Source organism: Acomys russatus, chromosome 26 (assembly GCF_903995435.1).
Source record: "Acomys russatus chromosome 26, mAcoRus1.1, whole genome shotgun sequence".
Classification (NCBI taxonomy): Eukaryota; Metazoa; Chordata; class Mammalia; order Rodentia; family Muridae; genus Acomys; species Acomys russatus.
The window spans coordinates 44150083-44165338 of record NC_067162.1 but is presented as its reverse complement, the minus strand read 5'-3'; the positions used below and the strand labels follow the sequence as shown (position 1 = coordinate 44165338).

The following is a 15256-nucleotide window of genomic DNA, read 5'->3' as shown; positions in this document are numbered from 1 at the left end:
ACAGACTGCCCGCCTTAGCTTCTTGAGTGGCTGGGATGCCAGGCCTGTATCACCAGGCTGGGAAATGGCTTAGGAGGAGTTGTCATAGGGGAACACTGGTGCAGGCAGACTACCATCTGAGGTGGGGTGGTGAGGTGTCAGTGACCACTAGAGGGTCTCTATTTGGGGAGACACTGTACTTTGGGGCTGGAGAGTGGCAGTGGCTGCGCACAGGAGGATGAGCAGGCCTCACTAAACCACAGGGTTTATGGAAGTGCATAACTAGCTTAGAAAAAAAAAATCTAGGCTAGAAGCTGACAAAGCGTGGGCGACTGCCGCTCCCCTGCCACACTGGAGCTGAGATCAGGCCTCTGGTGGCTTCTCTGTGTTTGTTTCTGAGTCTGTAAGGCTGGAGCTGAGGGGCTGATGGGGCTGAGGGGAGGGAAGGTATCTGAGCAGGGCCCACCTAGAGGAGGGACTATGGGTGAGGAGGTTGCCTGCCATGCAGTAAGGGCAGATGACGTGGGTGGAGGAGGACCACGCCTGACACGGAAGTGCCAAGAGTGACACTGGAGCGCCGCTGTGAGCTCAGCCAGGCTCCAGCTTTCCCCTCCTCCTCCTCTCATCCAGTTGGGGGTGATGTCCACAGCTAACCCCTGAGGCCAGTCAACCGCCTCCTTCATTTCAGCCAAGTCCCACACCATCCCACTGCGGTAAACCAGTACGCACTTCCACCAGCTTCCCTACTGACACGTTGCTGAATCCTTTGACCACTTCCATGGATGGGAGGAGGCACACCGTCCCTTCGCCACTGTACCCGACTCCACTGACCTGGAGAGACATGGCAGAAAGAAGTGTCATCAAGAGCCAAAACCCAAAACCCTGCATGGTACAGGTTCCCTCTTCTAGGGTCCACCCTAAAGCCATGAGCCTACACATGAGGAGGACCCTGCAGACTTCCGGCTTCCCGAGCCCTCTCCCTGACAGTAGAGGCTGCCTACACTATGACAAAGGGCCGCGAATGCTTCCGGTGGAGGCTGTGGCCACACAAGGGCCACACAAGCTAAGGCGCAAACACAGAGGGCTTTGGAGAAACCGCACGCTAAGCCAGGAGGAAACATCACTGTAACCCATAAGCCCCTATCAATCAAGATAGTGCAGCCTGGAGTTGAAAAGCGACCAGCCGCCGGCGCCGGCGGTGGTGGTGGTGACGCATGCCTTTAATCCCAGCACTCGGGAGGCAGAGGCAGGTGGATCCCTGTGAGTTCGAGGCCAGCCTGGACTACAAAGTTAGTTCAGGACAGCCAAGGCTACACAGAGAAACCCAGTCTCGAAAAACCAAAACCAAAACCAAACAGAAAAGCACCCAGCCATGGAATGTGGATATGACAGGGTGCCAAGACAATGGTAATTGAGTAGCCTGAGAGATGGCACAGTGGTTAAGAGTGCAAACTGGTCTCTTAAGGCACAAATTCAGTTCCCATTACTACCACTAGATGGCGTCAAGCTGCTTGTAACGCCAGCTTGCAGGGAGTAGAGGGGAGCCCTCTTCTGGCTTTCAGGCAAATAGACATGCACACAAATAAATGTTTAAAAAGGAAAAAAAAAACCCAAAAAACAAAAAACTTTATTGACAAGAGCAGGCCACTGCTTGTAGGCTTCCACTTCATGATCCTTTGCCCTGGAAAGCCCTGTGGAAAACTATCCAAGAACAAGATTGCTGGTTAAGGGAGCATACAGCTGTGCCATGTGGGAGACAGAGCAGCAGTGACTCAGGGGCCGTCTGCCATGGGTGGTGACAGGCCCTTCTGTAGCTTTTAAATTTCGTAAAGAGCTAGGCCTGGTGATTCACACCTGGAAATACCAGCGTGAGACAAGAGGATTTGCTACACAGTAAACCTTGGGCTACATAGTGACTTCCAGCCCTGCCCAGGCTACCGAGTGAGACCCTGTTTCAGAAGTCCCAAAGCAGCTGGGCCTGGTGGGTCTCAAGTTCAAAGTCAGCCTGGCTACAGAGTAAGACCTTGTCTCCAAATGAAAGTGAACCAAGATCTGGGGGAAACAGGTCAGTGGTAAGATGTTTACCCAGCATGCCAGGCGAAATCCAGCACCACAAACTAGGGCTGGGATGTTAAGGGGGGGGGGGGCTAGGAGTGTGGTTCAATAGTGCAGTGCCTGCCTAGCATGGAGGGGACCCTGGGTTCCATCCTGAAAGAATATAAAAATTAAATTTGATAATTAAAAATAATCAAAGAGAGGAGCTGGGCAAAGGTGGCACACGCCTTTAATCCCAGCATTTGGGAGATAGAGGCAGGTGGATCTCTGAGTTCAAGGCCCGTTTGGTCTACAGAGTGAGTTCCAGGACAGCCAGGATTATACAGAGTAACCCCATCTCAAAAACAAAAACAAAAACAAAAACAAAAACAAAAACAAAATAAACTTAACTAAATAAATGAAATTGAAGAGCCATTTTGAATAGGTCACAATACTTTCTCCCAGACAGACCTCCAAGGTATTTCTTTCTTCCTTGCTGTTCTAAAAGACTCTATAATTTCCCTGGGCAGGAGAGGGGCTGGCAGGGCACACCTTGCTCTCCTGCCTTGTGAGACAGCATGAGGCTCACCTCTGCGTGGAACCCATCGGATGTGACGAGCTGGGTTGCTGTCATTTCATTGGCTGTCAGAGTGCCTGTCTTGTCAGAGCAGATGACATTACAGCAGCCTGGCACCATGGGGACAGGTTTAGAGAGGTGAGTAGTCACCAAGGCTGGGGTTCAGGCAACGCAACCCCACACCTCCACCTGGCTCAGTCTGCATGGGAGGGGGCGCACTCACCAAGAGTCTCCACAATGGGCAGCTTCTTCACAATGACCCGCTTCTTAGCCATCCGCAGCACCCCCAGGACCAGCGTCACCATGACAACGATGGGCAGCCCCTCTGGGATGGCGGCCACAGCCAGGCTGGGTAGAAAAGTAGACCCAGACTTGACTTACTGCCAAGAGTGATGTGAGCCTCAGTTGCCGCTGGTGATGATACTCTCATCTAAAGAGGCTTAGTCTTTGCCCCTGGTGAACATTCTGTTCAATTTCTAATCCCACAATGCACTTGTCTCCTTCACTATTGCTGCCCTGATCTCTTTCCTGATAAACCACCTCCCCAGGCAGCCAGTCACATGTTAGTGTGAATTAGTGTCTGCAAAAGTCTTCAAGCATTTCAACCATTCTCATTTATTAGCCGGGGAGCCAGGGAACGAGGGAAGGTGGCTGATGGGTTTTGGCACACCACACTTTTCTCTGGGTCCTCTGACTTTCAGTTGTCACTGACTAACAGTTTTAGCTGCTTTTTCCTGTGGCTACCAAAGAAACCAGAGGAGAGGGTGCCCCCACCCCGCCCCGTGCACACCTTCACAATAGAGCAGATCTGATGTGTGTTCACTGCATCCCCACCCTCTCCAAAGGAGATGCTGGGAGAAGCTGGCCACACCCACCACCTAGCCTCCCCCCATTTCTCCGTAGACCGAGGTGGAGATGTGAGCCTTGTAAACACAGTAAACTCAAGTAGTTTCATTAGAAGGAGCCACCCACAGTAGTGTCTAGAAAAGGACTGCTTGGGGTGTAGAAGAGACAGGGAACGCTCTGTCACCTGAGAAGCGACACACCAGATAAGAGAAGGGCCAATCCAAGCCATGCTGAGCCTGTGACTCCCCAAGGCCAGGCCTGCCCAAAGCAAACTGTCACCCAGAAGTCTGGGACAAGACTGCTACACTAACTATCCTTCCCAAGGAACTGGAGGCCAGATAGCGCTTTAATACAGTGACAATATTTGTATTTACAAGACAGGACCTCATGTAGCTCAGGCCGGCCTTGGTTTATTTATTACTTATTATAGATACACTATCTGCCTGCATGTAAGCCAGCCGGCCACAAGAGGGCGCCAGATCTCATTATAGATGGTTATGAGCCACCATGTGGTTGCTGGGAATTGAACTCAGGACTTTTGGAAGAAACAGCCAGTGCTCTTAACCTCTGAGCCATCTCTCCAGCCTTCTGGGTAGCCAAAGATAGCCTTGCTCTTACTTCCTCCCCCTCACAAGTGTGGGGAAGAGATGCAAGCTTAACCACACCTGTTTTTTGCAGTGCTGGAGTGGAACCCAGGGTTTCCTCATGTTAGGCAAGGCTTACCAACTGAGCCACCGGTCCAGCCTTCCAGGGATCTATTCTTAAGCATGAGTAACAAAAGATTTGCAATCTGACAGAGTTCAAATTAAGAGCCATTTCTGGCTTCCCCTCAGTTGACACATGCTAAAGGGACAGATGTGAACTCGTGCATATCGGTGAGGACCCGACCTTACTGGCCTGGTGCAGAGCGAGCCCCCAGCTCAGGCTTGTGAACAGTCAGAAGAACGGGCAGAGGCTCACAGGACCCTCATTACCCATGGCACCCCCTATGTTAAATGGTGAGGGCTGTCAGGGTTTGGCGTCCCGCTGGGAAAAGAAAGATTTGATTCCAGGGATCCACATAGCGGAAGGAGAGATTGACTCCTGAAATTTGTGCCCTGGTCTTTATGTACTGTGTCACATGTCCACACCCATCCCCAAACAGAGAAATCTTAAAAGATAAAAATAAAAAAGTAGAGGTGTGTGTGTGTGTGTGTGTGTGTGTGTGTGTGTGTGTGTTAGTATAGGCTTTTTGGTCACACTGACATAGGCAACCCTCTGAACAAGCATGGTGGCTCACACCTGCCACATACCCCACCCCCACCCCACCCCTGCCACACTCAAGAGGGAGAGTCAGGGGAATCACCATGAGTATGAGGCCAGCCTGAGCTACATCACCAGACCCTGGTCTGGTTTTTTGTTTGTTTGTTTATTTTTTTGCTTTTCAAGACAGGGTCTCTGTGTTAGCCCTGAGTGTCATAGACTTGCTTTGTAGACCAGGCTGGCCTCGAACTCACAGCGATCCACCTGCCTCTACCTCCCGAGTGCTACGATTAAAGGCATGTGCCACCACGCCCGGTCCTGGTCTGTTTTTTAAGATTTATTTACCGTTATATTATGTGCATTGATGTTTTGCCTTCATGTCTGTGTCAGAATGTCAGATCTTAGAGTTGCAGACAGTTGTGAGCTGCCATGTGGGTTCTGGGATTTGAACCCAGGTCCTCTGGAAGAGCAATCGGTGCCCTTAATTGCTGAGCCATCTCTCCAGCACCCCTCCCCCCTTTTTCAGACCCTGGTCTTTTAAAAAACACAAAGCAAAGCAAAAAAGGGAATATGAATAGTGACCTTTCACCCGGACACAATGGGCTATTCAGAGAGAAGTTATATAAACCAAGATTACTGAATTTGTCAAGGAGGGTGTTTCCATGGTGATAGCAATGCTAGCTTCCTTGGTTTTATGGTCTGACCTGGATAGACCAACTAAACAAACATTTACTTTAGATTATGAGGGGGACGCCCCCGTATGTCAAGGAATGGGCGTCGTGTGCACACCTGAATATGTTCCTAGCGATGAAAAAAAAAACAACCCACAAACCAATCAAGATCGGGAGAGACCAGGAAGAGCAAATTCCTTGAATCAGCCTTAATAACACTGCCACCGGGGCCTGTGGTGAAGTCTTTAGAACAATCTTGTGTTTTTATTTATCTTGGAAGGTCTCTTCGTTGGCTCCTCTGCCATTTCTACCTTTCAGTTCAGTGGTTTGGCATGACTCATCTGTCAGGAAACCCCAAAGGTTTTGCCTATTCTATTTCCAAGGTAAAGGGACAAATTCTTGCCCAGGTGCTCATGAGCCATGCAGGAAAGGGCCAGTGTAAGCATTAGTGTTTTGTTTCTTATGCTTCAACTGTTATGGCTTTTTCGAGACAGGGTTTCTCCATGTAGCCTTGGCTGTCCTGGACTCGCTTTGTAGACCAGGCTGGCTTTGAACTCACAGCGATCCACCTGCCTCTGCCTCCCTGAGTACGGGGATTAAAGGTGTGCACCACCACGTGTGGCTACTTGATGTCTTTTTTGGCTCCTGGAACTTTTGGTGGTTTATAATATAGGAGAAAATATATAATAGCAGTTTTGGGTGTGTGGTGGAGGTTGCCTTGTGTGCACATCAGGGAAGCCCTGGGCCTCCCAGCTCCTCATGGCCTGGGTGCCCCTTCTGCGCCACATGGGAGTTTAAGCATGTTGGCCCCTGAGGGCTCTGCTCTCTTTATCAACCCCTCAAGGCTCAAGCCCTCTCTCCTCTACCTGCCCCCTCCATGGCTTCACCACCAGGACACTCCTGGGGTGTTGAGAGACCTGAATCCTTAGTTCTGGCTGGGGCCTGGCTAAGGGAGGATCGGTCTGATTTTAGCCACAGAGTGCGCCCTAGGACAGGGACATTGGTGAAGAGAGCTTCAAATGTTAGTGGTCTCCTCAGGGCCTTTTATGCCTGCCTGGTTCTCCCTTCCTGCTACTCTCTGCCTGCCTGGTGCTCCCTTCCTGCTATTCGCTTAACTGGCTCTTCTCAACTTCCTGCTTTCAATAGCACATAGAAAGCAAAACATCCCTTGGCTCCTTCCCAGGCCACATCCTTTCCTGGCTCCCTCTTAGTCTCACAGCCAGCGTTTCCCATGGGGCATCAACACAGCATGGATGCTAAGCTCTAGCTGCATTGTTTGTGAAGATTTGTTTATTTATTGGGTTCTTTGGGTTTATTTTTAGGTTTTTCTTTTTTCTTTTCTTTTTAAAAAAATATTTATTTGTTTATTATTATGTATACAGTGTTCTGCCTGTATGAACATCTGCAGGCCAGAAGAGGGCATCAGATCACATTATAGATGGCTGTGAGCCACCATGTGGTTGCTGGGAGTTGAACTCAGGACCTCTGGAAGAGCAGTCAGTGCTCTTAACCTCTGAGCCATCTCTCCAGGCCTTTTTCTTGGTTTTTCAAGACAGGGTTTCTCTGGGTAGGCCTGGCTGTCCTGGACTTGCTTTGTAGACCAGGCTTGCCTCAAACTTATTATTTTTGGTTTTTCGAGACAGGGTTTCTCTGTGTGGCCTTGGTTGTCCTAGGTAGACCAGACTGGTCTTGAATTCACAGCAATCCACCTGCCTCTGCCTCCCAAGTGCTGGGATTAAAGGTATGTGCCACCAATGCCCAGCTGGGTTCTTTGTTTGTTTGTTTGTTTTGTTTTGTTTTGTTTTTTTGAGACAGGGTTTCTCTGTGTAGCTTTGGCTGTCTTGGACTTGCTTTATAGACCAGGCTAGCCTCAAACTCTCAGAGAGCCTCCTGACTCTGTCTCCCCCAGTGCTGGAATTACAGGCATGTGCCACCATATATTTATTTTTATTTTATGTGCATTGATGGTTTGCTTGCATGTATGTCTGTGAAGGTGCCAGACCTCTTTGAATTGGAGCTTCAGATAGTTGTGGGCTGCTTATGTAGGAGCTGGGAATTGAACCCAGGTCCTTTGGAAGAGCAGTCAGTGCTCTTAAATGACTGAGCCATCTCTCCAGCCCCTGTAACTGCACTGTTAACCCACACTTAAATCATCCACATTCACTTTCTCCTCCAGCCTGAAAACCCTATGAGGACCCAGGCCTGTGGCTCAGTCAGTGCTTTGATGGTAACAGATAGCTCAGTCAATATTTGTGGGCTGCCGGTTGCCAGCTGCCAAGGGTGGGAACAGAACCTTCACAAGTGAAAGAGTGCGTCCTGCCTAGCATCCCTGTGAGGGGTGCTTCACAATCTCCCCGCCTCTCCTGGATTCTGCAGCCATGAGCAGTTGTGGAACATGAGTCTGTTTTCCCACTTGTAAGATGGAGCATGTGTGACCTTGTGGAGCTGAGCAAGGAACGGCTAGGATCACATGTTCAGTTCCTGCTCCTTGTCCCAGAGAATAGCAGGAAGGCAGCACCAGACAGGAAGAGAGTAGCAGGAAGGGAGCACCAGGCAAGAAGAGAGTAGCAGGAAGGGAGCACCAGGCAAGAAGAGAGTAGCAGGAAGGGAGCACCAGGCAAGAAGAGAGTAGCAGGAAGGGAGCACCAGGCAAGAAGAGAGTAGCAGGAAGGGAGCACCAGGCAAGAAGAGAGTAGCAGGAAGGGAGCACCAGGCAAGAAGAGAGTAGCAGGAAGGGAGCACCAGGCAGGAAGAGAGTAGCAGGAAGGGAGCACCAGGCAGGAAGAGAGTAGCAGGAAGGGACCACCGGGCCACTCTCTTTGCTGGGTAAGGGGCACAGGAGACTTGACAACATACCTGACCCCGATAGTGAACATGCTGAAAAGGGGTTTCCCTTGCATCCAGCCGACCAGCATCAGGAGACCTGCAAGAGACAGGACAGCATCAGCCTGGGCTCCTGTGACTCCTATGACCCCAGTGCCTCATGGTGCTTTTAGCTGCTTCTTAAGGGGTCTCTGGGAACTCAAATGCCAGAAATAAGTAGCGACCTCAGGAGCCTAAAGCCGCAGGGCTGGAGACGAAGGCTGTCCTAGCATGCCTGAAGCCCTAGGTCTAATCTCCAGAACTGGGGGATGGGCAAGTAGTTTGAAGGGAATTAAGCTGATATGTAGGTGAGGTGGCTCATACTTAGAATCCCAGCTCTCTGGAGGCTGAGACAGGAGGATAGCCATGGGTTGGAGTTCAGCGTGGACCTTGTTTCAAATGCACAAAAACAATGAAATAAAAAGAACCTGCAGCCACTCATCTTTTCTAGTTAAAGAAAACACACCCTACTAGGGGGAAATACTGTTTTACCCCTGCCCCGCCCCCAAAGAGTTCTGCCAAGCTTTGGATAAAGGCGCCAATCACCAGCTCACACTGGGATGCTCTCATTTATAGTCCGTGTTACTTCTGCGACGGCTGGGTAAACATCTATTGCTTTTTTGTTTTGGTTTTGTTTTGTTTTTGCAGTGTTGGGAATGGATCCCAGAGCCTCACACACACCAGCAAGCCCTCTACCACAGAGCTACACCCCAGTCCCCTAGGTCACTGTTTTTTTTGTTGTTGTTGTTGTTTTTGTTTTTTTTTTTTAATATGTCTTAGGTCCCAATTAAATGTCTTCATCCTCCTTTGCTGGTCAGTTATTGTGCTGGGGAAGTGTGGGGGAAGAAGTGGCCTGACTCACCACTGGGACCCGTGAACAAGTCCACAACATGTTCTAGCAATGGGGAAAAGGACGGAGGTAGCCATGTATAGCCTCAGTTTCTGCATCTGTAAAATGGGATCATAGCCAATGCCTCCCTGTCCTTGCAACTGACAAAAGCAACAGTGAGAAGGAAGCAGCAGGTGGCTCGCTGACTGTGCTTAGTAGTCTTGCTAGGGGACACCAGCTTTGCTCTTCAGGGCGCAATAACCATGCTGGTGTGCGCATGTACACAAATGTGTATCTGTGTGTAGGATCTCATAGGATATGACTGGCTAGAGAACTCAGCTCTCTACTCAAATCTTTGCTGGGACCCAGATGAATCCAGATGAAGTAGGGAGCTCTGTTAGAAATGGGGGGGGGGCTAAGCTGGGCATGGCGGCTCTCTGTGAGTTCGAGGCCAGCATGCTCTACAAAAAAAAAGTGAGTCCAGGACAGCCAAGGCTACACAGAGAAAATCTGCCTCAAAAAAACCAGAAAGAAAAAAAAGAAAAAAAAAATGGGGGCCAAGCAGGGAGCCTAAGGCCCCCTCTTCATCTGCTCTCTGGGCCACCTTTGGTGACCTACCCTGGGCATCTTAAAGTTACTGTGCCAAGAGGATCTAAGCAAGGGAATTGGCAGACACCATCCTCTTCCAGAGAGCTTTTTGCCAGCTCCCCACAGCCCCCGTGGGCCTCTAGGAATCCCAGGAACTCAGCTGAAACCGCTAATCTGCCGGGAAGGTGAGAGCTCTTTAGTGGAGAATGGCCGTGCCTGGCCGTGGGCACTCCGTGGGCACGCCGTGGGCACTATGTGGGCACTATGTGGGCACTCCGTGGGCACTCCGTGGGCATGCCGTGGGCACTCCGTGGGCATGCTGTTTGCACTCCGTGGGATCAAGCTATGAGAAGACTTCCATCATGGACATCTGTGTGCACGTGTGTGTTCAAGTGTGTGCAGGTGCCCATGTGTGTGCCTGTGTGTGTGCACATGTGTTCATGTCATGGCCAGAGGACAGCCTCAGCTGTGTCTATCTTGTTTTTGTTTTTACATGGGGGTGTGTCTCTCATGGGGTCTCTCAAGACTTAGGGCTTGCTGATTGGCTGGCTAGAGGACCCCGTCCCCTGCCAGGGCCACAGATAACAGCACAGAGCCTGCAGGAGACCTCCAGAGAGGCGCTCTGTGTAACCGGCCAATGAAAGGGTGCAGGGCTTCATCTGGGCCCTGACGTTGCTCTTTCACCCACTCCATTCTCTACCCCGTCTTTCTCTTCCTGAATAAAATCTTTCTACTTCTCTCACCACCCACAAGCTTCTCAGCAGGCGCCTTTCCTGAGGTGCGCCATTCCACTAGCAGTGTAGTCACAGGACCTGGAAAAGCCACTGAGGATGGACCCCTTCCTAAGGGCTCTCCACCTTTGGTCCCTTAATGGCTCCAACGTTGGGAGCATCACAGGCCATTGTCTCTTTCCTTATGAGGTCATCCAGCTGCGTCTGTCAATCACCCCCTAAAGACCACCCCCAGGAAGGCTGATTCACCTTAAGTCCTTCCGAGGAAGGTGGGAGGAATAATTATCCCCTTTAGGACATAATGTACTTTTCTTCCCTGGAAATCCTGCCTTGTAGCAGTCCTTCACAGGGCCTCGCCAGGCAGCTCTGGTGAGTTGGCCCCACTTCTGAATCCTAACTCGGAAAACTGTAACTCCCCCCTTTTTATTCCTTTCTATCTTTCTTTCAGGTACTGGCCAAAGCCAAACATGTTTGTTTGTTTGTCTGTCTGTCTGTTTTCCTGGTGCTTTGGGCTTTCTTGTTCTTTCTCTGAAACCACCCCTGACCCTGCCTCTTTTTCCATATGACTGCCTGTTGACCTCCATGGCAGAACACTCTGCTCCAACCCCAGAAAGGTATGGATTTGTCTTCCTCTGTCCTCACATTCTTCTACTTGGAAGATACCTTACTATTTTCTGTCAAACACTAATAAAAATGTCCTCACGCTCCCTTCCAAGCTCATTAAAGAATTCATTTATTGCTGGATTGGTGGCACACGCCTTTCATCCCAGCACTCGGCAGGGTGGGGGTGGGGAGCAGAGGTAGGGGATCTTTGCAAGTTCAAGGCCAGCCTGGTCTACAGAGTGAGTTCCAGGACAGCAAAGGCTACACAGAAAAACCCTGTCTCGATTAAATAATGAATTAATTCTTTTATTAATGAGACTGAGAACCCAAAGAAGGAGCCCCAGTTTCCCCAATGATGTGTGGTGCCCAGCAGGGGCCCCTGAAGTTTCACCAGCATGGCCCTGCTGGGTCTGCGGAAGCCAGCGGGAAAGGACTCCACTCACCGATGATGCCGAAAGAAAAGATCGTCAGCTGCTTGCCCAGCCTGTCCATGCTCTTCTGCAGGGGAGTTTTAGGTGTCTGCAGGTTGAGAGGGGGAGGGTGGAAGGACAATGGCGTGTTAGGGCTGGTCTGAGTGTGGGGTACACTGCACATTCATCTGATATGCATAGTAAGCTTTGTTTATTTGGTTTCTTTGGGGGAGCACACTTGGAGTTCTGAGGACAGCTTTTGGGAGTTATTTCCCAAGAGTTGTCAGGCTTGGCAGCAAGCGCCCTTATCCGTTAAGCTATCTCACCTGCACACGGGCTAAGTTTTAAAATTAAAAACAAAAAGGCAGGGACTGGAGAGGTGGCTCAAAGGTTAAGAGCACTGGCTGCTTTTCCAAAGGTCCTGAGTTCAATTCCCAGCAAACACATCATGGCTCACAACCATCTATAATGAGATTGGGTGCCCTCTCCTGGCCCACCAGCTCAATTGCAGGCCGAACTAAATAAACCTTTTAAAAAACAAACTCCTAAATCCCACGCCCTCCAACTTTCTGTAAGTGAGCAGGGCTGACCCTGGCTTACCCGACCCGAGCCTGACACGGGAACTGTGGCCCTGCAGACCCACTGCTCTTACCTCTTCAGCCTGCATCATCTTGAACACTTCTCCGAACTGAGACTGGTCTCCCGTTCCAATCACAACTCCCTGTGTGGAGGAGAGAGGGCAGTAAGACCAGGCCTGCAGCTGTGCTGGCAGATCCCCGGGGCTCTGCTTACCTGGCCCTTCCCACACTGCACCAGTGTCCCCATGAAGACCACGTTGCTCAGGGTGCTGAGGTCGCCACCGCCCAGCAATGGGCTGTCTGTTTTGCTGCATGGCTCCACTTCTCCCGTGAAACTGGATTCATCCACCAGGAGATCTGTGACCTGGGGGCAAAGGGGAGACCCTGTCATGTCCTCTTGCCCTTCAGAGGGTTTGGGGATTTGAAACAGTACCGAAAGCCCTGAAAGATGCCAAGGAGAGAAGGCAGCTTCTGGAAGGTTCATCCTGCCTATGGTCCCATGTTCCCTTGGGGAGGACAGGTGATCAGAGAGGGGCTAAGAGTTGGAAGGAGCCATAAGAGATGTAGGGGACTGGCACCTCACTTTCACTGGGAAGCTACTGGTCTCTAGAGTGTGCGGTGTGTGTGTGTGTGTGTGTGTGTGTGTGTGTGTGTGTGTGTCTGGCTATACTTGGACCCTGTGGCTTGTTACAGCAGCTGCTGGTGCCTGACAGGTAGAAGGGACATAGAAGGGCAGCTGTAAGAAGAGTGGACAGGAGAGTAGAGCAGAGTCTCACAGCTCAGGTACAAAGCCCAAGTGCCACCTCAGGAGGCTGTACAGTCCTATAGGCCACCAGGAGGTGACAAGAGGGTCTCCCACAGTGTCAACAGACTCCTTAAGTACAAACAGAGCCACGCACGCACGTTAATGCTGGGGTACCACTCCGACAAATGTGTCTTCATGCAACTTCAATTTGAACCGACATCACAGAGTGGGCAGACAAAGCCAAGATGCCTGTGACATCACCAGGGGGCTAAGTCCAGCGGGGGCCACCACTGTGCGCATGGCTCTCGTAGCTTAGAATGCAGTTTGCAAGTCTGTGATCATAGTATAAACACTGGTCTCTTTCCTGGAGCCTCAGATGGGGTGTCTGAATGAGGAGCAGTAGGTGGTTGTGGGGAGGAGGGCACAATCTCGGGGGGGGGGCGATTAGGCAGGAGTTGGGTGGGGAGAGACTTGAGTAGGTCCAAGATAGATCTGGGGACATAACCCATATAGCCCCCAGCATAACCAAGGTGGCCCCCTCCTCCCCCAAGTCTGTGCTCCTGTTCCTCCACTCCCCTGCAGGATCAGCCTCTTGATAAAGCTTACTTGGAGTTCTGACAACTCCATTCAATTGTCTTCACTTCAGACTCTGCAGGCAAAAGGACAGCCAAGAAGGCTTGCCTTTGTTCCCACTCGGGGGAACAGAAGGTAAGGCTCTGTGACCCCAGTGCAGCTGTGCACAGGCTATTGTAGGCCCTGTCCTCAGGCTTGAGAGCCTCCTGTTCCCTGAACTCAGTGGTCAAGGCTGGCCACTCCTGAGTCCCGGAGCTTAATCACAGATAAAGGTTTTTGTGCTGTGAATAAACAAAGCTATTGATTGTCCCAGGGAGGTGCAAAATGCCAACAGGGAGATGTGAGAGACACAATGGTGTCACCTTTGCGCTATCAATATGCTCAGGGTGTTCCTGAAATGAATACAGGGCTGTGAGAGCCAGCAGTGGTTGGGGTGATGCTTAAACGGACCTAGGGCTACCTAAACATAAGCCGCCCACCAATATCCTGCACCATTACACGTCGTGCGCCACCACCGTCCGGCTCAACTTGGCATTTTATTGCAGGCGAACTCAAGACTTTTACAGGTCTACGTTTTTAAACTCTTCTATCTCAAAATACTTTGGGAAGGCATATGGCTACTGAGAGACCCTGGCTCTCATCTCATCACAGGAACTGTACAGTCTGGACAATTGTCTGTTATGTAATGAGACACTGGGCAAGAACTTAAAACCCAAAATTCCCTTGCTCCTCACACACACCGAGGTCCTCACGAGCCAGCCAGCGTCCCCACAGTTCTGTATCGGTGAAGCTATTTAATCCTTCTAACTGCCCGTGCTGTTATCAACTCCCGTGTTACATATAAGGAAACTGAGGCACAAAGAGCTCCAGGTTAAACTGTTGGCATCTTAGGTGTTGAGTTCAAACCAGGCCCATATGCAGCTGCCCCTCCCCCATGGCCCTGCCTCTTTGCCTCCCAAGAACACTTGCAGCAGACAGGGCTCCTGCCCTGCTGTGCGGTGTCCTCTGAACTCTGTGAATGAATCCCTCAGTCACTAAGAGCCCAAGCGATACTCTCCTGTTCTTGGAAGACTTCGTCATTCATGTGACCCTGCCACCCAGTCCTTCCTCCAGAATGTGGCACCATATGGCACAGCTCCCTGTGCCATTCTGCTAGATGCTAACTCTGAACCAGGCCTCTGCTGCACTTGCTGGTCCTCTGCCTCAGTTTCCCTCCTTGCTATGAAGCAGCCCATAGCCCTCTCGCTCATGCCCAGGGTGATTTTGCCATTTTGATCTGCTCTATAAACTACACATCCAGGGCTGGCAGATAGTTTAGTTGGTAAAGCGCTTGCCTTGTTAACACAAGGACCTGACCTGAGTCCCAGACCCAGGTAGGGAGAAAGGAGAGGAAACAATGACAAGAGGGAAGAGGAAGAAGAGGACAAGGAAGAAGAGCTGCAGGTGGTGGTGGCTGCTGCAGGGACAGCAGGGCATGGTGGTAAACCCAGAGCTAGGGGGACAGAGACAGGCAAATCCATGGGGCTAGTTTCAGCCAGTGGAGGCTACTTGACAAGCTCTGGGCCAGGGAGAGCCTTGGGCTCAAAAACCAATGTACACAGTGCCTGAGAAATGACACCCAAGCCACCACACGCAAACACATGAGCTTGGACACATATGCCCAAAACCCCACATAACCAAGATGTGTTAGGCCTATATTAGGCTGCCCCTCTCAGCCACGGGACCATGTTCTCAGTTCCCCAGAGGATGCTTAAGTAAAAGAACAGATTATCTCTGTCTGTCTGTCTGTCTGTCTGTCTGTCTCTGTCTCTCTGTCTCTCTGTCTCTCTTTCTCTCTCAAGAATGAAGACAATTACTAATATTTTTGGACCACGGTTGACTGTGGGTAACAAATTCTGAAATGGAAGCCACATAGCCGGGGGTACCTCTGTTCTTAGAAGAGTAAGCTGCTTGGGAGCAGTGGGTTTGGGAGTCTTAGGCCTGTACAT

At 50.8% G+C, this 15256-nt stretch overlaps 1 protein-coding gene across 1 annotated transcript in view; it reads right to left on the bottom strand.

The window, feature by feature from the left end:
- Atp2c2 (ATPase secretory pathway Ca2+ transporting 2) overlaps nt 1-15256 on the bottom strand; it is a 60317-nt gene that overhangs the window by 13250 nt on the left and 31811 nt on the right. The window contains exons 8-14 of the mRNA XM_051168996.1: nt 12165-12314; nt 12025-12093; nt 11406-11481; nt 8206-8272; nt 2814-2938; nt 2603-2700; nt 709-810 (exon numbers count right to left, since the gene is read on the bottom strand). Coding sequence (XP_051024953.1) covers nt 709-810; nt 2603-2700; nt 2814-2938; nt 8206-8272; nt 11406-11481; nt 12025-12093; nt 12165-12314 — 687 coding nt within the window. The remainder of the gene's footprint in view (nt 1-708; nt 811-2602; nt 2701-2813; nt 2939-8205; nt 8273-11405; nt 11482-12024; nt 12094-12164; nt 12315-15256) is intronic.